The following is a 25,310-nucleotide window of genomic DNA, read 5'->3' on the forward strand; positions in this document are numbered from 1 at the left end:
ATAATTATCCAAACATTGTAGATCCCCTGTGCAAAATTTCACATCTTTACTGCTTCTATTTTAATGTTTACAAAGTTGGTAGTAATTTTTCAAAAACAAATCTGATTCTAAACAGGAAAGTCACTTTTCTATGTAATTTTAATTTTCGGTGCCAAATAGAGCAAAATTAAAAGCATTCCAGTATTATAAACATCTTCCCTTTCTCATACTCAATGTGCCACACTGATGTCAGTATTTTGGATGCGTGAAGACTGCAGGACTGGTTTCACACTTAATGCCACATATTCAGTTTCTAACCACGAGCAAGGTCTAGTATGGTTCTAATCTGGGACAGGGACAAAAAATGTTGAGTGCTGACAGAAAAGCTTTGTTGCCACTGATTCATGGTAACATAAACACTGAAAAAAAGCAGCAGTGACAAACAGGATTAGTTCTGTTCTTGGCCTGTCTTCTGAAATGAGCAACAAACAAAAACATAAACAAAAAGAAATGAAAAATATGAGACTGTTTGGTATTGTGCAAATGCCCCTAGAGATGAGGTAACACTTGATCATCCTTGAAGTGAGATTCAGAACACTATGAGATCATACAGTGGGAGAAATGTAAATTAATTACAGTATGGTTAAAAAAGGAAACAGCAATGCTCCTGGTGGTCCAAAATCAGATGAACTGAACATCTGAAAGCAGATTCAGTTTTTCCTAAAGCAATTCTATTTAGCTGGTTCAGTCTGAGTACTTAAGCCTTCTGCTAATGAGCCAGGCATAGATTTGCCCATTTAAAATTCTTGGTCCAGATACACGAGCTCCAGAGGTGTACAATAACAATCCAGAGCCTGAACAGCCTGAAACAAATATACTGAGAAGTGATATATAGTTTGCAATATTTTAAAAAATAAATTTGACTAATGTGTATGTATCAAGCCTATAGTTGCTGGAATTGGGGTGCTAGTTTAAAATGGTTTCCCTCATATACAGGAATAACAGAATGCTCCAATGTTGCCGGGCCCTTCAGGATATGGCTTTGGGGATGGGGGAAGGGTGAAGGAGGTTGGGGACCAGAAGTCTGTTCTCCTCTCCCCCAACTGCCCTCCCTCCCTTGCTCCAGCCTGGGGCCTATTCTCCCCCCAAGCCAGGCCACCCTCCAGCCCACCTGAGGCCTGTTCTTCCTCGAACCCATGCCAGGCCACCCTCCCAGCCTGCCTCGGGCCTGTTCTCCCCCTGCCCCAATAGGCCATCCCACAGTCTACTGGGGGCCTGTTCTTTTCCACCCCACTCAGGGCCTTCTTTTCCCCATCCACCCCCATCAGGCCATCAACTCCAGCCTGCCCAGGGCCTCATCTTCCCCTTCCCCAAAGCTCCCCCTCCAAGTCCCCCAGGGGCCTGTTCCCTCCCAGGGGTGGGAGGGGAGAAAAGGATTTGGGGTAGGTGCTACTTACTGGTGTGCAGGCAGGCAAGATGGCAGAGCCCCAGCCTTGCTGGGCCAATCCCTTGGTGGTACGGCTGCCCCCAGTAGACACTCTGCAGGTTAGCTCTCTGTGGGCTTGTTGCCCCAATGGCCACTCTAAGTATCTCATCCCTCTGAACAGCAACTCCCTTCCAAGCACCCCATTGCATGTTATGGAAAACAGTTATTTTCCTGGGGCTTCCCATTGTCCTGGCACAACCCAAATCCTGACCTTGCTTTACATAAGGAGAAGAGGAAACTACATACTGAACTTGGTGACCTTAGCTCTTACTATTTAGTTTTTGACCAAATGGACTCTGGGGCTGTGTCTAGACTACATGCCTCTGTCGTCAGAGGCATGTAGATTAGACACATAGGCAAAGTCAAATGAAGCCGCGATTTAAATGATCGCGGCTTCATTTAAATTTACATGGCTGCCACGCTGAGCCGACAAACAGCTGATCAGCTGTTTGTCCGCTCAGCGCGCTAGTCTGGACGCTCCCCTGCCGACATCAAAGCCTTTGTCGGCAGCCCCGTTATTCCTCGTGGGATGAGGTTTACCGGGGCTGCCGACAAAGGGATTTGATGTCGGCAGGGGAGCGTCCAGACTAGCGCGCTGAGCGGACAAACAGCTGATTAGCTGTTTGTCGGCTCAGCGCGGCAGCCATGTAAATTTAAATGAAGCCGCGATCATTTAAATCGCGGCTTCATTTGACTTCGCCAAACAAACAAATCTACATGGCTCCGTCGACGGAGCCATGTAGTTTAGATGTACCCACAGACAGAAAGACAGACACACATTAATACATATAAACAGATTTGCAGTCTGCAACAGGTCCTAGTACTTCCCACTATACAAACTGTTCAGCACCTCAATCAAGCCACATTATGGACAGGGGAGCTTGACACACCATCACTTAGGATATTGCAGCAGGAAGCACAACCCATCCTAAGCTCCCCTAGGCAACAGCCAAATGCAGGGCTGTCTCTAGGGCAGTGTGCGGCCCAGGACATAGCAGCCAGGTTTCTTCTACTGGAATGCTCCCCCACAGGACTGCCCAGGCCACTCCCTGACTCCACCCTCTCCCCCAATGTCCTGCACAGGCCCGCCTCTTTCCACACCAACCCCACTTCTTCCTGTCCTGCCTGGCTCTTCCCCTTTCTCCCATGAGCATACTTCACTCCCGCTCCTTTCCCCTCCCCCTCAGCACATCTTGATGCCACAAAGCATCTGATCCTTGCCAGGTGGTGGGAGCAAAGGGGAGGAGCTGATCAACAGGGCCACCAACAGGCAGAAGGCATTTGGGGAATGAAGAGGGGAGATTCTGGTGGAGATGGCTTTCAGTCACTGCTCTAGCACCGAACTGTAGGGCTCCCAAAGGGCAGAGCCCAGGGCAGTTGCCTCGATTTGCTGTAACCTAGGGATGGCTTTGGCCAAATGCCTTCAGGAACAATTTGCCAGATAGCAAGGGAGACGTTAGTCCATCTCCTTGGAAGAAAAGCTGGATTTCGGTAACTGAGAGAATCTTATGAGTGAAAATAAACCTCTGAAACATGAACATTCATCACAGTTCTATGGCCTAAGAACTGCTACATGCCTTAGGAATTTAAGTCCCATATTCAAAAATGAACTTTAGGCACTTAGTCCCATGGGAGTTAGGCACCTAAATACCTTTGAGGATCTGGATATCAATGGACCATAGGATTTCCTGAAAAGCAACAGATCCAGGGCTGGCCTTACCATGAGGTGAACTGAGGCGGCCGCCTCAGGTACCAGACTGTGTGTGTGGGGGGGGGGGGGGGAGCACCAGAGTAGGACCCAGAGTGTAGAAAATTGTGTCTGCTGCTGGTGCATATGTATTCTCTCTGCTCTAGATCCACAGAGATGGTGGAATGCTGTGCTGGAGAAAAGAGAACACAAGAGACATAACAGGCAGGTGAAGGGTCATGGGGGCGTCATTTGAGCTCCCCGCCTCAGGTGCCAAAATGTTGTGGGCCAGCCCTGAATGGACGATAGGTTGCTAACTGGCAATGGAACTTGAGGTGCTTAGTAACTTAAAAGCTTTAGAAAACTTTGCCCTGAATACTTTGCCAGTAAAATCCCCACCCAATGCTTTCCAGATTTGAATAAATCCTACTAGTACTCTCTGTGATGAAGAGAAATTAATATTTTGTGAATTCATACTAATAGAGGATCATATTTAGATGGTAAGTCCAAGCCACTTGGCCATGGCTGCACTGCTAGGTTTTGCACACTAACTCACTCAAAGCTAATGTCTATACGTCTATTCAGGCTAACAACTATGCCTCTATACTGCAGAGAAGACATACTCTTTGAGACTACAATGAAACCCTGTACTAGGCCATAGATGCTGAACTCGGAGTTCTGGGGATACTACTGCACACCCTGATTTGAAGTAGTTTCCATCATACACAGCAGTGGTTTCCAACCTTTTTGATACTGGAGACCAGCAAACCCATTCACAAACTTTTGGCAGACTGGCAACATTTTATTTGCATATTTTCTTAATCATTATACAAATTATGAATATGTAAATAGAACATTACTGGTCCACCAAAGCCCAGCCCAAAGTTCCAAGTATCAGCCTAAAAACAGTCACCTCATAAGAATGTATGAGAATTAATTAATATACATGAAGTACTTGAGATTCCTGGCTTCAGAACTTTTCAACAAGAAAACCCCGGCAAGCTCAGTATCCTGCTTGCAAGAGGCTGTTGCCAAATGCTTGTAGGAAGGTGAAAGGCCCCATACTGGGCATAATGAGCAACTATACAATGGGCCACGTGGAGAAAAGTCTCTCCTGTACTGCTGGGACACTTACTCTCCTAGGGTATGTCTACACTGCATCCCTAGTTCGAACTAGGGATGCAAATGGAGACAATCGAAGTAGTTAATGAAGCGGGAATTTAAATATCCCGCGCTTCATTAACATGATCTCGCCGGCGCGCTAGTTCGAATCACAGCTGATTACTTAAGTCTGCAACTCCCCTCTGCCCCTGAACAAGGGCTGGAGAGCTGAGAACTGTTACAAAAATGCCAAAAAAATGCTACTTACTTCACTGCTGATCAAAGGCTGTAACAGAGGAAAAGTACAACCTCCCTATACAGATGTGTACAGCACACTCTGAGCCACATCTCACTTGGGCACAAGTACACAGCACTTGGGAGAATAACCCCATTTATCTCTCCAGCCCCTCTATCTTGTGGAGCCACCAAGCAGGCCAGAAGGAAGAGAGGTCTGAGGCCACGGGTCTGTCCCAGCCTCCCCCAGAAAAGCTAAGTGCAGCAGGGCTCAGTGGTGTAATCACGCCCCACCCCAAGGCAGGCTCAGGCTTAGGTGACCCAGCAATGTGCATATTATCCTAACAGGTCTGCACGAAGCAGTGTCTCATTTGGATGCCCGAGGGGACACAGCCTGGCAGTGCCGAGGTGTTTCCTATTTGACTCTCCCTTCAGCAGAAGGTGCCGCCGCTTACCTCTCCCTCCGCCCTGCTCTCATGCTCAGGACCCAGACGATGGGTGCCCCTCAATCCGGCCAGCAGGGACACCGCCCTTATTCACTTACCAGGCAAAGGCTACCTGCGCTGCGGCTGTTCCCAGCCCTCCCCGCTCTGAGGGGTCGCCGCGGGCTCTGCGTCTCCCTAGTCTAGCTCTGGGTCCACCAGTCCCAGCGCTGCCCCTTTGCTCTCGTGCCCGGCTGCTGGGGGCGGGGCCTGCGGCTTCCTCGCCCGCATAGCCACGCCCCGGGTGGCAGCGGCCCCGCCCCCGGAGGGGGTCACCCACGCCGCGCTCCCCCGTCGCCGCTGCAAGGGGCGTGGCTCTGGGAGGGAGGGAGGCGGGCCCGAGCCCGGGGCTGGTACAGTCCCCGCTCCGCACTGGCCGCTCGCACTCAGCACCCAAGGCCGCGGAAGCTCGGGCTGCGGGCGCCGCCGCTGCTGCTGCGCTCCGCCCTCGCTCTGTCCGCCGCCGGCCGGGGCTTTCGCTGCGCCCTGCTCCGGGGAGCCGCTCGCTATGAACGCAGCGCGGGCCCTGCTCTCCGCCGTGTTCCTCATCAGCTTCCTGTGGGATTTACCCGGGTTCCAGCTGGCGTCCATCGGCTCCTCCAGCCAGGCCATGAGCAGCCGCCGAGAGGCGAAGGTGGCCAGGTCCCCCCGAGGCATCCCCGCCCCGGCGCAGCAGCGAGCGGAGCCCCACGAGTACATGCTGTCTCTGTACAGGACCTACTCCCTAGCGGAGAGACTGGGGATCAATGCCAGCTTGTTTCAGTCCTCGAAATCCGCCAATACCATCACTAGTTTTGTAGACAGGGGACGAGGTAAGTTCAAAGAGCTCATCCCTCGGCCCGGGTGTGCGGGGGTGTGCATGGGAGCCCGCTCCTCGAGCCCAAAGCCCGAGTAAGCCCAGCTCGTTCCCAATGTAGCCACGCGTGGCAGAGCTTTTCTTGCCCGGCTGCATTTGCTCCACAGCCGGTCTCCGGAGGAGAATCTTTGATTTGGATTTTTCTGTAAAAAGCGAAAGATCGGGAAGTCGGATCTTATTACTAACTAGTGGATTTTTTTAAAAAGCAAAAAGGGTAGCCGCTCCATCCGGATTGCAGTGACCGTGGGTTTACATGAGCGAGCCGTGCACGATCGCTCCTGAATTTGCAAGGGATATTATTTTTTTTAAAGATGCACCCGCTCTTGAGCGTAAACGTAGCCTTTAAAAAACGGCTCCTCTTTTTATGTCCTTCTTGCAAAAGAAAGGATCGCTCTTATCGCTTCAGCTGGAAGGCAAATAGAAAGTTCAAACCGACTGCGGGCAAACATTTACTGCCTACAGCGGCTCTAATTTATCAGGGTTGCTTTTATCAAGATTGCCTGGAACGAGACCAGCTCCGTTTGCAATCACTCAGAGTAGGAAGCTGCGTTTAATTGGGCTCTTCTAAAGAAGTGCCGGCTAGTTCGTGGAAGCTGCACTTTACATCCAGGGAAGTCTTGTAGCAGAGCTTTCGCTGATAGGCGCAAAACTCATAGCGGGGAGGGTTGAAAGTTGCTTTGATTTGCTCCTTCTCTTTGGGCCCGATCCCGCTTCCATTAAAGCCCCTGGGTTAACTCTCGGCGACCTCATGGATTCCGGTGGCTGCAGGATCTGCACTCCCTCGCTCTTTTGCGTTGTGTTGTGCATGAGCATCAGCTCTTCTCCCTCATCCACTGCAACAGGTTAATCTTAGCGATCCATACGAGCGGGCGGAGACCGCCTTGTTCTTGAGTACCCCATGAGACCAGGAGGGAAGACCAGTCTTAAGACCGTCTCACATTGAAAGGTAGTTGAACTGCCTCTCCCAGAGTTTGACAGCCCTTGCAGTGGTCCCGGGGAAGTTGAGGTTCCTTTGGGACTGGGCTGTTACCTTGGCTTGTGAGCCATTAGTGTCAGAGGACTTACCTGGTTCTTAAAGAGGGCTGTAAATTCTCTTCCCCCCTCCCCCGCGCTCCCTACAACCTGAACTGCACCTCTGGGTAGAGCAAGCTGCTATTTCAGCCGGGTCCGTTCGCTCCTGAGCGCCCCGGACAGCTCATTAATTAACTGCCTATCTTTGACTAGTCTTTGGATAAAAGTCAGCTTTGAAGCGCCGCGTGGCTCTTTTGCAGACACACGAGCTGGTAGTTAGTGCCCAGCTTCAATCCAAAATAAAGAGCAGCCGAGACTTGTTTGCCCCCTACCCTCTTGTCTGTTCTGTGGAGCGACAGCCTCGTCCCGAGTGCCAGCGCCTGCCTGCCTTCGCACGCTGCTCCCGGGCCAGGACTCCGGCAGGTCCCGAGGTAATAGGCGGGCGCGTTCCAGTCTCGTTCTTTTCAGGTGGCCAAGGAAGAAAAGCTCGGGAGGGCTAAAAGCAAATGTGTTTTCGAACTCCGCATCCCCCCGTGTCTACTCCGTTTGATGTGGCCCCGATGGGGTTAATTTTAAAAGCGTCGCTCGTTCGCAGTCATCTGCTCGCTCAGGAGTCGCTTATAGGACGGCGATGCTGGGGACGAGCCGTGAACAGTTTTTAGACGCGAAGTAAAATATGCCCGTAAAGGCGAAGTGCTTTTTGTTGCTTGCTTGTGTTGTAACGGCTCCTTCTGTGTGAGGGGAAAATACCCTCAGGTCAGGGGTAGTGTCTAGGAATACATGAAAAGAAAAGGAAAAGCTTCGTTTTCCGGTTGAGTGTATTTGTTTAAAGTTATTTTCTGAAATGAGATTTCCCTCTCTGCCCTAACAAACAATTCCCCTGCTCGGCTCCCCGCAGACTTGCGTGCAGAGGAAAAGTAGCGCTAGTAGTGCAAGCCGCATAAAACCACCTTCAAGATCATCTGATTCTTGATCACTAGAGGAAAGACAGTTAATTTAACAAATTTAGCTCGTCTCGCTGCATGGCGGGGTCTGCTCTGGGGGAAGTGATTTGCGAACAGAAGTCCCGGTTTGATGAAGAAAAAGAGGCTTTCCCCCATTGATTTTGATTTGATGTGTCACAGGCTTTGACCTTGTGCTGGACCTTCTATGGGTTGCTTAGCATCAAGCCGCTGATTGGAGTATTTCAACTCAGTGATCTAATTGAGTGTTCATGTCATAACATATCAAATATTGTCTAGTCTTCCATAATGAAGTGGCTCAGCCAATGGCACATCACCAAAAACTTCAAGAGAACTTCCGTTCCTCTGAAGTGGTAGCTTTTTTACTGCCCACCTCCCTGTGGGCTCCTCGCCCAGTTAATTGCCGAGCTGGAGTTGTATTGCTGCTGAACAGTTCCTGCTCAGAAACGTTTCTGTCAATTCATTTGCAGACAATATAGCCCCCCAATTGACCCAATTAGATAGGCTGCTATTTACCTAACTGGGCATTCTGGAGGAGACAGTGGTAGTCATACCTTGTCTGCCCACATGACCCTGTTAATTGCAGGGTTCGTAGATAACCATTGGGGCGGAGTATAAAGAGAGCAAAGAATCCTTTGGCCACATAAAGACATTCAGTTCCCAAACCTGTTCCCCGGGTGGGCAGAATTTCTAGAGGAGTGAACCGGAGTAAGAGAGATCTTCTTATTGGATGATCTGCAATTACTTTTTTTAAAAGGGTTTTCTTGGATTAACGCATGGGATTGCAGCCAAAGATCCGTCCAGTATACACCCAAAATCGAGCGAAGGTATTGTCTCAGTAACAAGTTAAGAAGGCGAGCGCGGTTAACTCCAAATATTTTCTTCCCCTTCGTGTTGTTGTTGTTTTCTTTCCCCTACAGTAATGAGATCACTTTCGGGATAGTCTGACAGGGGAAGGAAGCTGCACTATACTGCATTATTTTAAAGCGTTAAAATAATTCTGGAAGGGAGGGAATAGGTTGTGAACCCCTCCTCCCCCATTTTGCCACCCCACCCCGCTTGTTACGGTCTCCAGATCAGACAGGACCTCGCTGAATGTAGGAAAATTACTGTTGGCACATGAAGTAACTCATTAAAACGCAGATGGTGCTCGCTGGCCTCAGGACCCCCAGCATTGGAGCTCCACAGTAAAGCAGGACAATTAAGAACCGCAAGGACACAGGAGGCAGGAGAGGAGGGAGCTGCGAAAGAGAGAAATCAGCAAGGAAATTGGCAAAGAAGAAGAAATGCAGAATAGGTCAGACACAAAGGCAGTGTCAGGGCGAGCTGCTTTCCAAAGAATAAGGCGGGTTGGCTCTTAGGTTAATGTCAGATTTCCCTTTTGGATGCAAAGTTACCAGGTCGGTTCCAAATAAGAGGCAATCCTAATTAAACGGAAGGGTGGTGGTGGGGGTGGGGGGGGTCTATGCAGCAAAACACAGTAAGATCTGCAAATGACTGATGAATTTGAACGTGATATAGATCGTCTCATTTCCTCAGCGCGTCTTACACTTGCAGGCTAAAAAGTCTCAGAGGGGTAGCCCTGTTAGTCTGTAACTTTCAAAACAAAGAGTAGCCCTGTGGCCCCTTAGAGGCTAGGTCTGGTGAAGTGGGTCTTCCCCAGGGAAGCTCATGATACTTGCAGGACAGTTCATGAAGACGTTTACAGGAATCTGATTGTTATTTTTGTTGTTGTTGTTTCCATTTGATGGGGGAGGGGGAAGAGGACGTCCTCGTACAAAATCTGAACATGTCCCGGCTGTTCCTGTGGCAGGAGACCAGGAATGCAAAGCCCACTTGAAGTTCATTTTGTGCAGCATGTTTATGCAAAACAGCGGGTTTCTGGGTGGACCTAGAGCCGCGGTGCGGCGTGATCAGTGCAGAGCCTTTGCCCAGGCAGTGTTGTCGTTGGCAAAAGGCAAATGAAATATAAGCAGGGAAGTATTTTAATGGGGAAGGAGGGAATTCACAACTGTTAATTATTTGGTGACCTTGTATTCGATTTGTTTGAGCCCCTTGTAAAAACCCTAATGCAGACCAGACGGCCCAAGTGAGGGAGCCTGCAGAAGGTTCCAATCTGCGCTTTATATCCCTGGTAAGAGGCAGGAGCCTTGGAAAGAGCAGAGGGGCTGGCGGCGGCGGCGGCGGCGAGTTTGCAGTGCCCTGCCGAACTGGGCTGGGGGACATCTTGTCTCTTTGTTAAGCACCAGGAGCAAGAAGGTCGCGACAGAGATCCTGCCACTGAGCACGAGCGAGAGAAAGGGGGCGAAGGGCTGGGTTTTTCTGTTCCTGGGCTTGGGCTGGGGGCAGTCACAATTCCTTGTGGCACATTTTCTTTGGCTGGTGTGTTTCTCCTCTGTCGGCCCTGGGAGCGGAGCTGGGAGCTGTTGGGACGGTAGCTGGGAGGAAGCAAGTGGGAGGATACAGAAAAATGTATAAAACAGTCGTAAAGCAGATTGCCACACGACGCTCCCTGGTTTTTGTGTTTGTTTTTTTAAAATAAAACACCGATCTCTTGCGGCAAAGACCCAGCTCTGTCTGCAAAGATCACTCTGGATACTGGGTAGGAGCATTTATGTAGGAAAAGCAAAACAATCAACCTGCGTTCGGATCTATAAATCCTCCATTAGTCTCTCATTTCCTAGGGAACAACAAACAAAACCGTTTACCACCTCATTGCGTAGATCTTAGTCGCTACCTCATAAAAAGGCACGGGTCCATCTTAAGTGCTACGCAGAGTCCCTTTAAAGTCCCATGCAGAGTGCAGTAAATCAGCCCGTGCACCCTGAAAGCGAAGGAGTCCACATAACTAAAGCAATTCCGAACGCTTGTTTTGAACCCGATCTCCCAATCTTTCCTCCAGAAAAGTTCCCTTGTTTCCTACGGGACGGATTTGGCGGGGGGTCAGAACTGTAGGATCGAGCTCTTTTCAAATGTGTCATTACTCTTTCGAAAGCTCTCATCTTGTGGTGCAAAACGAGGGGCACAGCTATATGCCACAGGACTCTGCCGTGAAATATGAACCGATCAAGGAAATCAGAACGAATTCTGCCCATCCGCACGCCTGCCTGCCGCTTAGACAGTTTACACGTCCAAGGACCCATTGGAATTCCGAGGTGGATAAAGTTTCCCAATGCTGCGCTCAAACTAGACTCGAAATGCAACGGATTTGTTTGTCACTGGCGAAATAAGAGCCAAAGAACCCGCAGCGGAGGGGGTTGGCAGGAGACGGTAATGAGGCGAGCTGCCGCGCCGCTTTCATTACTCTCTTAATCCGAGAGACAGCGACAGAGAGAGAGAGAGATGAAATGCTTGTCTCTTCGCATGCCCTGCTGTGGCGTTTTGCAATAGGTTTAGGAGCTTTAGTCGGCTTCCACAAGAGGGAAATCCGATTGTTCTCTGTTCACATGACTAAAAGATGGTCTCCAAGCCATAGGGGACATGGTATGCTAACTGGTATGCTAAAGAATGGGCAGATATTTTAGCTCCCGGTGCTGAAATGAATGCTGGTCTTTACCCCCACCTACATTTCTCTCCCGAAACTCGTCCTAAATCTAGCTTCAGAAATAATCCAAGATCGATAAAGCAAATCATTTTGGAACTGGAATACTTTAGAATCTGGGGATTATTATTACTATTCCTTATTTTATTAATTAATTACATATTATTATAGAAATGAACGTTTAGGAGACGAAAATAATTAAAACTAACAAGCTTTATAGTTAACTTGCTATAAAATAGCGAAGCCATTTCACTATTCCATGTCTCCTACTCTATGAAGCACTGAGGGCGATTTCAACTTTGATAAAAGTCTGGATAGAAGGGTATTGAAAATCCTTTGTATTTTTCTTGCATAAGGACTGTATGATCCAGTCCAGTTTTGACACGTCTGTGACTTTAAATTTGTGCTTAGGTCTGTTTTGTCACGTTGTTGACGTTTGTTCATGGGATTAAAGAAAGGAGAGAGCGAGCAGCAAGGAAGAGGATGCTGGCTATAAACCCAGAACAGAGTTTGCTGGCTATAAACCCAGTGCCGTTGCAGAGGGAGGTGGCTAAAATGTAAGATTTAGTATCCAATATTTTCAGGCACAGACTCAGTAAAGAAAATGGCCAAGAAAATAAATGCACGCCAGCTATGGACATTTTGACTGTAAAATATGCGCTAAATACTGCCCCCGCGTTTGTTCAGTTTTTGGTAGGATTAGGAACTAATTTTAGGAAGGTGTGGTCTTGCCCAGTTTTTTGAGAATGAGCGAATGAAACATTTACATCTAAGCACACAGGCTAGTAAAAAGCCAGTGCAAGACGCTCAGAGATGCGGAATTTAAAGTGGAGAAGTGCCGCGGCTAGAAAGCCAGCCTCTTTATAGTCCAGCCTACCTCACGCTACGAAAGAAATACCTGTCAGGGTTATTACTGTGCACACAACGTGTACCCAGCCTGTCACCATTACTGAGGCTATGTGTTAACTTTCAGATGATTGTTGAACGAGACTCTTTAAATGGTCTTTACACGGCAAATGTGCTTTTGCGTTGAGTTTAAATCTGGCTTGAAAGAGAATTCTTCGCGAATGCGGTTTTGGTATAATTTGCAGTGATGTAAAGTTAAGATTTAAGCCCTAATGAATTGGCTGGGAGCCCAGTACCTGATCTGCCATGAAAAGGGAAACTTTGTGTAGCCTTCATTAATCCCAGCCTCTCCTCGGAGTTCAGGTCTGCCTGCTACAAAGTGAAGCGGGGAAGCAGGAGTCGTTTAACCCCGGGAGTTAAAAGGAAACATCCCAGCCAAATAATTAATTTAACCCTAGAGATGGTAAAACCACCGTAACCACAAAGAGAAGGAAATGTACATAACACGAGGGCTCCCACGAGGGAGCGCTTCCAGTTTGCGTTTCTCCCACAGACTCTTCTATTAAGGCAGTGACGTGAAGGTGTCCTGCGCAAAATTGTGCGAGGCAAAACCCGCTGAGCACATTCATTTCCCCGGACACATTTGAAAGAGAGGGTCTACCTTCGGCTCTTTCTTTTCCCCACTAGTGCCACATGCTTAAATTCCAGATAGATGCCTCCCGCAGCCCCCAAACATTTTAGCTTTACTTAAACTAACAACGGGAATTCGAAATAAAGATAAAGCCATGAATTATGTGTATGGAAATGTAAATCCCGAAGAGCAAGGTACCTGGAAGCTGACTTTTCCGTTTAGTATTTTCTGTAATGTAATGTTTCCAACAGCCACTTGTGCGCTTGGAAAAACATTTGTGGAGTTCTGGACATATTAAAATAATCGGAGGGGAGAGGGGTCGCAAATATTGACAGTGTTTGACGACACAGATTTCACCCAACCCACTTCCTTGATTTCAAGGAATAAGCAAAGCCCATAAACATTGGAGGAGCCTGCCACAACGGGCGAGCCCAGAGCAAAGGAGTGTTTTCACGGTTGCTGTGTTCCTTGCAAGGTAGAACGGAAAACAAATTGACTGAAGCGTCTAAAAAAGGATCCATCTTTCTCAGATTTCTAGACATTTTATAGGTTCCCCCACCCACTCTTCCCTGGCTCCTCTGCGTCTCCCGCCCTCTTGACTGTATGCTCTGCGAGCGAGCATGCCAATATGGGTTAGGATTATGTCTTCATCTGTAATTATTAGGTTACCAGAGTGAACAAACTGCGTTTATCTGATCGGAATTGAAACTGCTTACTTGAAATAACCAGCATCCTTTGGTGGAGTCACTAGAACTGGCAATGGTACCAATTGAGGAAAGGTTTTGACTGAACAATTTCTGGAACACAAGTAGCAGCACGGTGTGGCCCTCCTTTGAAATCTTCTTACCCCACCTGTACACTTCCTCTCCAGGGGGGGGGCCTGTCCAATGTGGCGCGAAGCCTGTTCAGACTCCAATTTATTTCGAGGAGCAAAAGATCTGTTCTTGTTTGAAACCCTCACCTCCGAGATCGTTCAGCCCGTAGCTGGAAGAGTTGAATTATCTCATTAACCGCAGGAAAGCGCTGAAAATAACCACGGAATCAACACCAATTGTTCGGACAATTTACAACCTTCCAGTTGCGGTTTGCAACCCTGGAAACTCCCATGGGATTTCGCATTTTCCTCCCCAGCGCTGCCTAGTGTATATAACTGCCATTTGAACATACACTTGACGTTTGCCCCTGGACGGCATACATCTCCAGGAGACATGCCGGAGCCACGAAGTGTCCAGACCTCCTGATCCAAATCCGAAACACTTTGCTTTCACGTGCCCTCAGGTGAGGAAACGCCCCCCCCCCCCTTCAAACTTCTGTCAGGAGATTGACGCAACTGGCTTTGGGGAGCTCCGTTGGAAAACGTGCCTGCAGCCCCCTGCTCAAAGCTGAACCCTGCCCCCAGAAAGGGCTTGGCTCTATGGAGCAGGTGCCTGTTTCTCCCAGCGGGGTGGGCCCCCTCTGTTCGTCTCCTCCTGGTCACAGGTACCGGGAAAAGGGGCGGAGGGGGAATATCTCGATCTCAGGGCCAGATTCTCGGCATGCCACGAGCCGGCACTGACAAGCCGTGAGCAGGAACCGGGGAGTTAGGCTTAAGATCTAGGGGATCTGATGGGACTCTGAGCACCGGCAAACCTGGGATCGCAGGGCAATGGGGGCTCCAGGGTGGAGAAATCTGGTACCAAACAGATCCCGTCACCTGGTCCCACCGGGCTGGGCTCCTGACACACGTGGGCTTCAGCTAAACTCCCCTTCCTGCCCCCCCCCCCGAGAAAAAGTGGATGCGTATCTCCTTTGAGATCAAAGCTAAAACCCCTCCAACAGGGCTAGATAAACCCAGCTTCCTCCTCTCGTCGAAGGCCTGGGGCTGGGCCTGGTCGCCTCTTCAGTAAGGGCTGGGACGGTTTGGGCATGTGCCTTGGGCTGGCAGACGGGTACGGCGAAGAAGGCCTGCAAGCCCCTCGGAACCCAGCAGCAGACCTGGGTAGCACTGCGATCACAGGATAATACAGGGAGCGCCTTCTTTCCTAGCCCTGCCTGGGATGCTGCTTAGCTTACAGAGCGCAGGGCCAGCGGCCAACCTATCCCTCTGGGAGGAGAGAGCTATTCAAAAGTTCAAGACACCCCATCCCACCCCCGTCTGAATGCAGGTTTACAAAACCATTGCCTAGCAGAAACAGGACGGAATAACGCGGCCGCCTGTCCTGAGCTAGCTCTTCTCGCCTTAAGTTCTAGACAGCCCCTTACTAAGCAGATCGAAGGCTCAGCTGTGTGTTCAAACTGCACTGGTTGTAGCACTGGCTCTGGCTACAGCGCGACTGTAGTGCTCGGGACAGTGAAAGTGAAATGCGAGGAAGCAGGCAGGACCTTGTCTGAAACATCCACATTCTCGCTGCTGGAATGTGCGTCTTCTCCTGAAACTCACACCACACTCACACCCGTGCCCGGCACACACAGGGGAGGCTACAGTTGTGAAACTGACACACTGTCCTGGCTAGGTGAGTCTTGCCTCAGCGCTTCACTTTGTTGAATTATTCACCCCATCCTGTTGTCTTTGTGCACCCAGGCACCCCTCTTTCCTACTGAAGTCGACAGAGATTTGGGTGTATGGGAAACGGGGGGATGGTTCAGGCCCAGTGTGGAAAACAATAGAGAGACAAAGGAAAACATAAAGAACTACGGCTCCGGTCCCAACTTGTTTCTGAAGAAGGGTCTTGCAAAAGCTGGGCACAAAGAACGTATTTTACCTTGCTCCAGCTGTAAGGCTGATAAAACACGTGTACACAGTGCTGCGATAGGCCAAACCCGGCTCACTTCCCTCAGTGGAGGGATGCCAACAGCGCTTTAAAGCTGCCACAAGGAATCTAGGCAGCACTTGCCATATTTCATTTTTATCTTCCACAGATTGTTTTAACAGCTGTTGTTGTCACCTTGTTGGTGTAGGCTCTGTGACAGTTAATAACTGTGCAATTCCCACTGAATCAGGGTTGTATCTCAGGCTGGGATACAAACTAGTTAACCCTAAATTGCTGCTGCTCCTCAGAAGGAACAACAATAGTTCCAGTGAATGAGTCATTAGGGAACAAGATATCCTTTCCTCGGTTGAACTATGTTACAGGAGTGCAAGGTGGGTACTTGGGAGAAATCACAGGCCTCATTCCAAATTCCCTGGTGCTCTTCTTGATGAACTGGGACCACCCGCTTGCGATCTATCAGCAGTGTATTTCCATTTAAAAAGGCGCCGCGTTTATTTCCATTGAAATCAAAGGAGGATTTGTCTCCGCTTTCAGTGGCAGCAGGACAGAATCCAAGTGCTTTACTCAGGATTAATCCATCTTTATACAGTCATTTTGTCAAGTACTTTGGTAAAGTATACCACGTAATTTTTTTCAACGAATTAACTCCTTCACTGATGATTTAGTGATCTTTTCTCTTTGTCACCCACGGAAATGTAGGGCTGATTTCCAGGACCGAACTGTGTTCATCAATGACTCACACATATTCCCGAGGAAAGAAAACAGATTGTGGCCTGCCCTCCCTGGAAATATAACCGTGCCCTGGCCAAAGGTGGAAAACTCCCCTAGAGGGTTGGAAACCCGGTTACAGTGTAATTCACCGGAGCCACCCAGGTGGGCGTCGACCTGGGTCCCTAAGCGCGTCCCATGGCTCTGTTGGGAAAAGGCGGTGCGCAGGGTTGGGTAGAGGGGGACGTTACGAAAGAGCCGGGATCTCTCGAGGAATATTGCCCGGGATTATGGTTTCCGGTTACGCAATGCCAGTCGGTGTCACACAGCACCGATTGGCTGCGTTTGGGGGAGAAAAGGCAGCCAGCGCAGAGTGACTTTGGTGTACCTGCATGCTAATTCGTCTTGCTTTTTATATCGATTTGGCAAGTCTGGAGATTTTGGCTTCCCTAAATCATCCGGCTGTTCTCCCTCCCCCACTCGGACCCCCGCCCCTGCAGACTTTTCAGCTGGACCTTAGGTTGTGAAAGCCACGGATTGGAAATAGCTCTGATCTCTGCAATCAACAAATTTGACCGGGGTTGTATATTTCTTTAGGCTCCATTTCCACCTTTGGTGCAAGCTGAGCTTGGAAACGCTGCGAGGGAGGGGCTGCTGAGCGCTGGCTCCAGTGACACTTTTACTATTGAAATCTACACAAACTTTACTAGCTTCTGGGGAGACCCAGGGGCTTTGGGCATTTTTGTATTTGCTGGGCTGTAAACCTTTTATTGGAAAGCAGCTCGGGGGAATCTGGTTTGCGTGTCGTGCTGTGCTTCGTACACATGTGTCAGAAAAGAAGTCCAGGGGTTCTCTTTCGGAGCGGAGTAAAATACCCCCCCTCCCTGCCCGCGGACCGCAGCGCAAGGGGCAGCCGAGCCGCAGGGGCGAGGGACAGTCCCGAGTGGAGCTGCCTGTCAGAAGCCTGCCTCGGGAGCCAGCTTGCAAGCGGAGCGAGCTGACCCTGCCACTAGAAAAGGCCCCCATAGAAGCTCTTAGGCCAGTGGGATCCTAGCGTCGAAACGAGCCTGCCCCATCCCAGCTGGGTGCGAGAAGCCCGCGGCAAGGGGCAGAGAGAGTTTCCCCCTTCTAGCTGCTCCGCGGCAAGAGGGGAAAGTGTTAGCCGAGGGAGGGGGAGGTTTCGGGGCCGGGCCGCCGGAGGGGTCAGATCTACCTGGGTAACCCAGCCCCCCCCCCCCCCCCCATGTGCCGGGGCGGCGGGAAAGTGTCCGGAGCGGAGCTGACTGTCACTGCGCTTTCTCTTGCAGACGCTGGCGCGCCCACGCCCGTGCGCAGGCAGAGGTATTTGTTTGATGTCTCGACGCTCTCGGACAAAGAAGAGCTGGTGGGAGCGGAGCTGCGGCTCTTCCGCAAAGCCCCGGGCGAGCCCTTCTCCCCGCCCCCGCCGGGCCTGGCCTCCGTGCAGCTCTTCCCCTGCCTGTCCGCCCGGCTGCTGGCCTCCCGGAGCCTGGACCTGCGCGGGGCGCCGCGGCCCGGCTGGGAAGTGTTCGACGTGTGGCCTGGGCTGCAGCAGCAGTGGCCCGGGGAGCAGCTGTGCCTGGAGCTGCGGGCCCCGGCGGGCCGCCTGTTGGACCTGCGCAGCCTGGGCTTCGGGCGCGGGGGCCGCGCGCCGCAGGAGAAGGCGCTGCTGGTGCTGTTCACCAGGTCCCGGCGGAAGAGCCTGTTCGCCGAGCTGCGGCAGGAGCCGGGCTGGGCGCAGCACCGCCAGCCGCAGCAGCTCCAGGCGCGGCGGCGGAGGCGCACCGCCTTCAGCAGCCGCCACGGCAAGCGGCACGGCAAGAAGTCGCGGCTGCGCTGCAGCAAGAAGCCGCTGCACGTGAACTTCAAGGAGCTGGGCTGGGACGACTGGATCATCGCGCCGCTGGAGTACGAGGCCCACCACTGCGAGGGGATGTGCGACTTCCCGCTGCGCTCCCACCTGGAGCCCACCAACCACGCCATCATCCAGACCCTCATGAACTCCATGGACCCCGGCGCCACCCCGCCCAGCTGCTGCGTGCCCACCAAGCTCACCCCCATCAGCATCCTCTACATCGACGCGGGCAACAACGTGGTGTACAAGCAGTACGAAGACATGGTGGTGGAGTCCTGCGGCTGCAGGTAGCAGGCGCCTCGCCGCTCCCCCGCCGGGAGCGAGCCGTGAACTCAAAGGGCAGGAGGGGGCTGGTGGAGTCGGAGATCCCCCCCCGTGGGACGGGAGGGAAAGGGGGGCCGCTCCCGGGGGAGGCATTGGCCGACCTGATCTGCATCCTTGAGAGGGCTGAAAGGGTGTTAGCTGCCTTCGCCCAGCCAGCGCCGGGGGCGGCTGCTCAGTCTGCAGGAAAAAACCTGCCACTGGGGAGCCCACCGTCCAGATCCTGCTTTGCGCGCCAGGAGACTCAAGCCCGCCCTTCCTTCAGAGTGCTGGGGGGAAGTGGAGGCACGAAAGTGGGAGGGGAAGAAGGGGACACTCTTTTGCAAAAGCTTCCTTCCAACTGGACGGGAACCTGCGCCTCACGTTGTGGGCCTCAAGTCTGGAGAGAGCAGGGGCATTTTGCTGCACGTCTTTTCTGTCGATTGCTCTCCCCAGTATGTATACAAGATGCTGCGATAGGCACCTGTTCACACTGAGCTCATTTAAGATTAAGGGAAAGCAAGAGGCAAGATTTTTCTCCTGGGCTGGCATGCGGAGAGTCGTGGAGCTAGCAAGCAGAAGAGGCAAAAACAAAACAAAACAGTCCCCAATAAAGTTTTGATTCCAAGGACTTTTCCCTTACAATTATCCGATGCTCTATACCTCCTTTAAGGGCGAAGGAAATTTACCAAGTACAAAACCAATCAGAGCCAGAGAGCAGAATGACTCCTGCTTCTGAAGTTTCCCTAAAAAGGGTGATTTCGTTTCTGCCCTCTCTCTTTCACATTCCTGCAAAATTACCAGCCAGAAATAGCCTAGGGCCCCCTCCCCTCCAAAAAAAAAAAATCCAGATTCTAATTACCAGTTGGGTTATATTTTAAGACTTAGTAATGAAAAACTGTGAAAAGAGCAAAGTGTTAGAAAAAACACAAACAGGAGTGATTTGGAATGGAAGCGCCTTTTAATTTCAAGAAAAAGCATGTAACTATTCAATTAACACATTCCACAGGTAGCTGTATCAACCCACAACAGTATTATATGGAAATATGGTGCTGGAAATAGCATTTGTAAAGATTTTTGTTTCCTTCCCACCTTTAGTCTGAAACATGGCTTTACCTAAGGAAAATGCACTTCTTAGCATGCCTAAATCATTTTATTTTTAACTAGTACATTTATAAATTTAGACTCCCCCTCATGGAATTGTAGTACTGTTAGCTTATCTGGTTTCACAAAGCTTCAAACTGGTGAAAAAAGATGAGAGTAATAATAATAATAATAATTAATAATATAAAATGCTAATAATAATAATTAATAAAAGGACTCGACCAGAAGCAATAATTTAAAATGCACATTTGCTTTGGATGCACTGTTGTTCATATTAAAGCTGTAAATATTTGTTTATTTAAACAGACTGAGAAGTGCAAAATGGAGGCGAACAACATGCATTTCTTTTTTAAATGTACAAAACATTATATGCACTCAAAATGTTATTTCTAATATTTTTAAAAATTTATATTTGAGTTGTACAGAATTAAGCATTAATCAGATTTTTCATTCTTCCTTAAAGATATCATTTCCTTAAAATATTATTACAAGATTTAAATTCTGTGTTAATAATGAAGAATTTTTTTACTGGCTACCTCACTATAATGCAAGTATTTACAACTCTAAATTTATCTGAGGTAAATTAATATTCAGAACATTTTTACCATACACTTTTACTGGATGATACTACAGCTATTACTGTATCATTAAACTTGTTTTTCAAAAAGACAACTTGCTTTTATATGTTCTATTATTTGGTTAAGTAATATCAAATTCCTCTCAATTAAACATTGGCTGCAATTCTAAAACGATGACAAATATAATATTCAAAGCCATTCTTCCTACTTGAAACCCTCTGTATTCTCATAAAGATAATTAGTTTTACCTTTAATATACATTGATGGTATAAGTATGACAGAAATGACATTGTGGATTTTATATAATTTTAATGTAACTGGAAGAAGAATGCATTAAAGATTCAGACGAACATTTGTAAATATCATCTGTATTGGACATATTTCTATACACTGTATTATGATGAGAAGCATAAGTACTGGATGTTTTATAAATGATATTTATTTTTGATGCAATGGGTAAAATATTTATTAAATTTCTTCCTGGTTATCTCTTAGATAATGAAGATTCACTGAGTAACTGTTTTGATAAGAGAAGAATCCTGATCTCTTATCACATGGTGTTCAGAAAACAGCAGTATCACACTGTGTATTTACTCTGATTCCTTTAATAGGAAACTTAAATCTATTGTGCACAAGAGTTAAAGAACTTCTCCCCGTGTAGAAACTTTGAAATATGTTTACAGACAAGGTTCTTTTCACTGAAGGAGGCATTTCTACCTGTTCCCAGGATCTACTCAACAGATTTTACTCAGGCAAACTTTCATTCATTAGGAAACTTTCTTGAATAAAAGATTGCAGGATTGGGCCCATAGTTTTTGACACCAGTAGGATAGGAGTTCAATAGAAGAGTCCTGCTGTAATATGCTTGAATCTCAAGATAACAATAATTTTTAATATTTAAACATGATTCATGCTTACTGCTAATATTAGATTAAGAAATACAATTTTTAATTTGAAACTTTATTTTCAAAATACAGTTCACTCTGTGAATAGGGCACGAAGTGTTCCTTCCCTTGTGAATGTTGATCGCTGCTCTGAGCTAAATTGAGAGGTTTTTTTTTAGAGTGTTTTACTATGTATCAGGCTTCCACTGTAAGCTTGAGGGAAGGCAAAACATGTATCTTAAATGTGTGCAACAGTGTCTGTACCCAAACACAAGCAAGGAATAAGATACTATGAACTGGAAATCATTGTATGCAAACCTGAAATTCAACAAAAAGAGCACATTCCAGACGTTTTTAAATTATGAGATTTCTCTTTCAATTGTTATTGTCTAATGAGAAAACACAATAGCAGATGTACAGACAGTTATTGTTCCAACTAAAATATACAGTGTACTTTTCAATCCTAATCATCTTAATCCCTTTATTATAAAAAGGATTTTGCTTATAGTATTACCCCTTATCTCGTATATTTAGGTGCAATTGTATTGTAAACAGTCATGCTACATTTATTGAAATCTCAGAAGTGACATTGTGGAGGTTGGTTAGAAGTAATAGAGAAATTATTTAAGACCTTATCACCCTGTCCAACCCTCCCCACACTCTCACCCAAGCAAACAACTTTTTAATTCTTTTTATGAATCTGTTTTGACATTGTTTGTATGACATGTTCTGGGCACATTTTTTTGGCAAGTCCTCTATTGCCAACCATAGCATTTCTGCTTATTTCCTTTTAAATTCTGCAGTGCCCCTTATCTTTGGTGCAAAAATACTTGAGAGATTGGTGGATTTTTGTTCTTTCCCATTCTCCTCTTTCTAAAAAAATGTATTAACCTGTGAGCTGAGCAGAGATTGTTGATGGATGTTTTCTGGGCTCTTTCATACAAATCCTGAAAGCTCTTAGTACAGAGCAAATGAACCCTAATGTAATAGTTGAATGGAAGTACATCTCTGAAGGTTGCCAAAGGACTGTAACATTTCTTTCCCATATTCAGCTCCCCATGTTCAACAGCCTAGTCAGAGGGAGGCAACAATTTCCTTGTTACATTTCTGTCCAGAAGAGGGAGCAGGGTCTGTTAGGCTGTGGAAACAGATACCAGCAAATGTGAGACAACTTTTCAAACACTAATTGTATACTAGCAGTGTACAAATGAAATCCCTTTCATTCTTAGGTATGGAACAGAGCATTTAAACATGAAATATTTGTATAATAAAAGTGTACAAAGACTTAAACACATGGATGGTCACACTCTTAAACCTTACAAAACACTTTTTTTGCCTTACAAGGGATGGTTCTCATTTTAGATCCTATTTTATCTCGCTCCCACACAGATCTGCTGGGTATTCATTTTTATTATTGGAGGCGGTTTACATCAGAAAAGCTGAATCAAAATATCAAGCCTGTAGACAACAGCCCCAATTTTTCTCTTCCTTATGTTTATAGCAATTAGGTATGGACCTATTGAAAGTAATGGAATAGCTGGGTTTTTACATTACTGTAACTGAGATCAGAAGTGGGCCAAAAGCTATTTAGACTATCAAATTAATACTGGTAATGTGCAATGCCATGTTATTTATTTTATTTTATTTTATTTTATTTTATTTTATTTTATTTTATTTTATGTCCCTCATTTTGTATCTTAAAACCCTATTTGAGGCCTCAAGACTTTGAGCAGTTTGATTGACCTGAATTTATACTTGGGAGTTAATGGTACAGAACTTAGGCAACAAAAAGCAAATTTCAATAAAGTCTAATTTATGTTACTGCACCTCAGCCTTGGTAGTGTAGTATATGAATAAAAAGATAAGCATGTTGGCTGAAATATACTCATTTATTGTAGGAGTCTTTCATTAATATTGTACTTCTACATATCTGTAGTCTCTATTTCTTTACCATGTAAAAGCAATTATAAATCTGAATACATTCCTACTATTCTTTTACTACAAGGGAGGAGATTTGGCACCACACCTCCCACCACCTGCTTCTGTCCTTGGTCTTTCTGTGGGATGAGAGAGGGAAAGGCTGGTCTGCACTTTTCCCTGATCCATGTGATAGATTCATGTAAAACATGTCATTCTTTTGGCATACAAAATTGTTAGGTGACCAGACAATAAGAGTGAAAAATGTGGACGCTGTTTTTTCAGGGGTGGGAGTATAGTGTCCTGCATAAGACAAAGAGTCTAAAATCAGGATGGTTGTGATAGGGGACATCTGGTCATCCTACATTTTGCGTGAGTGTTGGAAATAGTTCTCATAAGTATTTTAACTCGCACAAGGAAAACACATCCCCTGGAACCTGAACAGTTTAGGAGCTTTTATCCAGCTCAGTTTCTTAGTCAGATCTTCTAAAAGTTGTTTCCACACATTTACTAGGCTAGCTACAGACTCCATGACCTCGGCCTCTGAGAAGATCATGAGGAGTATTTTCACTCTGCAAAGCTAGTCTCTAAGCATTTAATTTAGAATCCACCATTTTTAGTCATGAGGAATTTCAGTATGTTTGGTCTTATAGAGAAAGTACTAAAACGAAAGATGGGATAGGAATGATTGTGGTTTAGGTCCTGGCTGGGAACACAGGAGATTTGGTTTCTGTACTCAGCTCTGGTTTAACTTTCCAGCTTTCTGTAACCTTGGCCAAATCACACAGGATCACATTTAAAGTTCTTAAGGCACCTAAAGGTACAGATAGACACTCAGTGAGACTGATTTCAATGGTAGCTTAGTGCCAAGGTCTTTGACAATCTCATAGGTGCCTCATTGCATCATTAGGTCCCAAAGACCTTAAACTCTGTGGCTACGTCTACACTGGCACCCTTTTCTGGAAATGCTTAAAACGGAACAGTTTTCCGTTATAAGTATTTCCGGAAAAAGCGTGTCTACATTGGCAGGATGCTTTTCTGGAAAAGCGTCCGTGGCCAATGTAGACGCGCTTTTCCGGAAAAAAGCCTCGATCGTCATTTTCTCAATCGGGGCTTTTTTGCGGAAAAGACTACTGTGCTGTCTACACTGGCCCTTTTCCAGAACAGTTTTTCCGGAAAAGGACTTTTGCCCGAACGGGAGCAGCATAGTTTTTTCCGGAAAAACACTGACAATTTTACAGTAGATCGTCATTGCTTTTCCGGAAAAGCAAGCAGCCAGTGTAGACAGCTGGCAAGTTATTCTGGAAAAGCGGCTGCTTTTCCGGAATAAGTGGCCCAGTGTAGATACAGCCTGTGTGTCAGATCCCCATCTATAAAATGGGGGCAAGAGTGCTTCTTTTCATCTATTAAGCTTTTCAGGGCACGGACTCTTTGTACAGACAATAGAGCCTTGATTTTTGATGGGGTTTCTCAGTCCCAGACAATAGTATGCTAGTCCGATGACTTTTAATGAAGGCTCCAGACTTTGATCCTTGCTGACATTAATATCAAGTGTCTAAGGAGTTACGAAACTAGGAATTCAAGCCAGACTGTGAATATGCTATGTAGGTTACTGTTTGTTTAAAGCAGTTGATTCTACAAGTATGTTACATCATTCATATTTTTCTGTGTGCATATTTTTTGGTATGAATTATTATAAATTAATTGTTTTAGTTGTTTCATTTATTGTATTGTGGAAGTGCTCATATTCTTCTGGTGAAATTGGGGCCCTATTATGAGAGTCAATGTACAAACACATAGGAAAACATCATCTCTGCTTATAAATTGTAGCCTAGATCCTGCAAACTCTATGGCTACATCTACACTGCAGGCTTTTTGCACAAGAACAGCTGTTCTTGCACAAAAACTTGCAGAGCATCTACACTGCACACGCGTTCCTGCGCAAGTAAATTTACAGCAAAGCATCGGAAAACCGGGCTTCTTCTGGAAGAGTTATTCCTCTCCCCATGAGGAATAAGCCCTCTTGCACAAGAGCTCTTCCACAAGAAGGCAGTGTAGACAGGCAATATGAATTTCTCGCGCAAGAAACCCCTATGGCTAAAATGGCCATCAGAGCTTTCTTGCGCAAGAGAACATCCACATTGCCATGGACGCTTTTGCGCAAAAGCACATGGCAGTATGGATGCACTCTTGTGGAAGACCTTTTGCACAAGAACTCTTGAACAAAACAGTTCTTGAGCAAGAAGCCTGCAGTGTAGATGTAGCCAAAGTGAATCATTTCACAGGGTTGTCTCCCTTGGAACAACTGAATTGAATTTGTGTTGTTTATTAATGAACTCATCCACATATCCATTTGTTTTATTACCAGATCAGCTCCAGT

At 47.3% G+C, this 25,310-nt stretch overlaps 1 protein-coding gene and 1 non-coding gene across 2 annotated transcripts; both read left to right on the top strand.

The window, feature by feature from the left end:
* Positions 1-1,894: 1,894 nt before the first annotated feature.
* LOC112547010 (small nucleolar RNA SNORD17) lies at positions 1,895-2,084 on the top strand. The gene has a single exon (XR_003090745.2). It is a non-coding gene; the product is annotated as a small nucleolar RNA SNORD17 (small nucleolar RNA).
* A 3,120-nt stretch (positions 2,085-5,204) lies between these two features.
* GDF6 (growth differentiation factor 6) lies at positions 5,205-23,927 on the top strand. The gene is made up of 2 exons (XM_075920343.1): positions 5,205-5,781; positions 17,582-23,927. The coding sequence occupies exons 1-2, from the start codon at positions 5,478-5,480 to the stop codon at positions 18,436-18,438; spliced, it is 1,161 nt and encodes a 386-aa protein (XP_075776458.1). The 5' UTR covers positions 5,205-5,477; the 3' UTR covers positions 18,439-23,927.
* The last annotated feature ends 1,383 nt before the right edge of the window (positions 23,928-25,310 follow it).

The sequence above is a fragment of the Pelodiscus sinensis genome, chromosome 2 (assembly GCF_049634645.1).
Source record: "Pelodiscus sinensis isolate JC-2024 chromosome 2, ASM4963464v1, whole genome shotgun sequence".
In the NCBI taxonomy this organism is placed as follows: Eukaryota; Metazoa; Chordata; order Testudines; family Trionychidae; genus Pelodiscus; species Pelodiscus sinensis.

Excerpts from the sequence above, each read along its gene's own strand:
- GDF6 (XM_075920343.1), top strand. The coding sequence starts at position 5,478 with ATGAACGCAGCGCGGGCCCTGCTCTCCGCCGTGTTCCTCATCAGCTTC. Across the intron at positions 5,782-17,581 it reads TTTTGTAGACAGGGGACGAG|ACGCTGGCGCGCCCACGCCC; the intron begins GTAAGTTCAAAG and ends TTTCTCTTGCAG.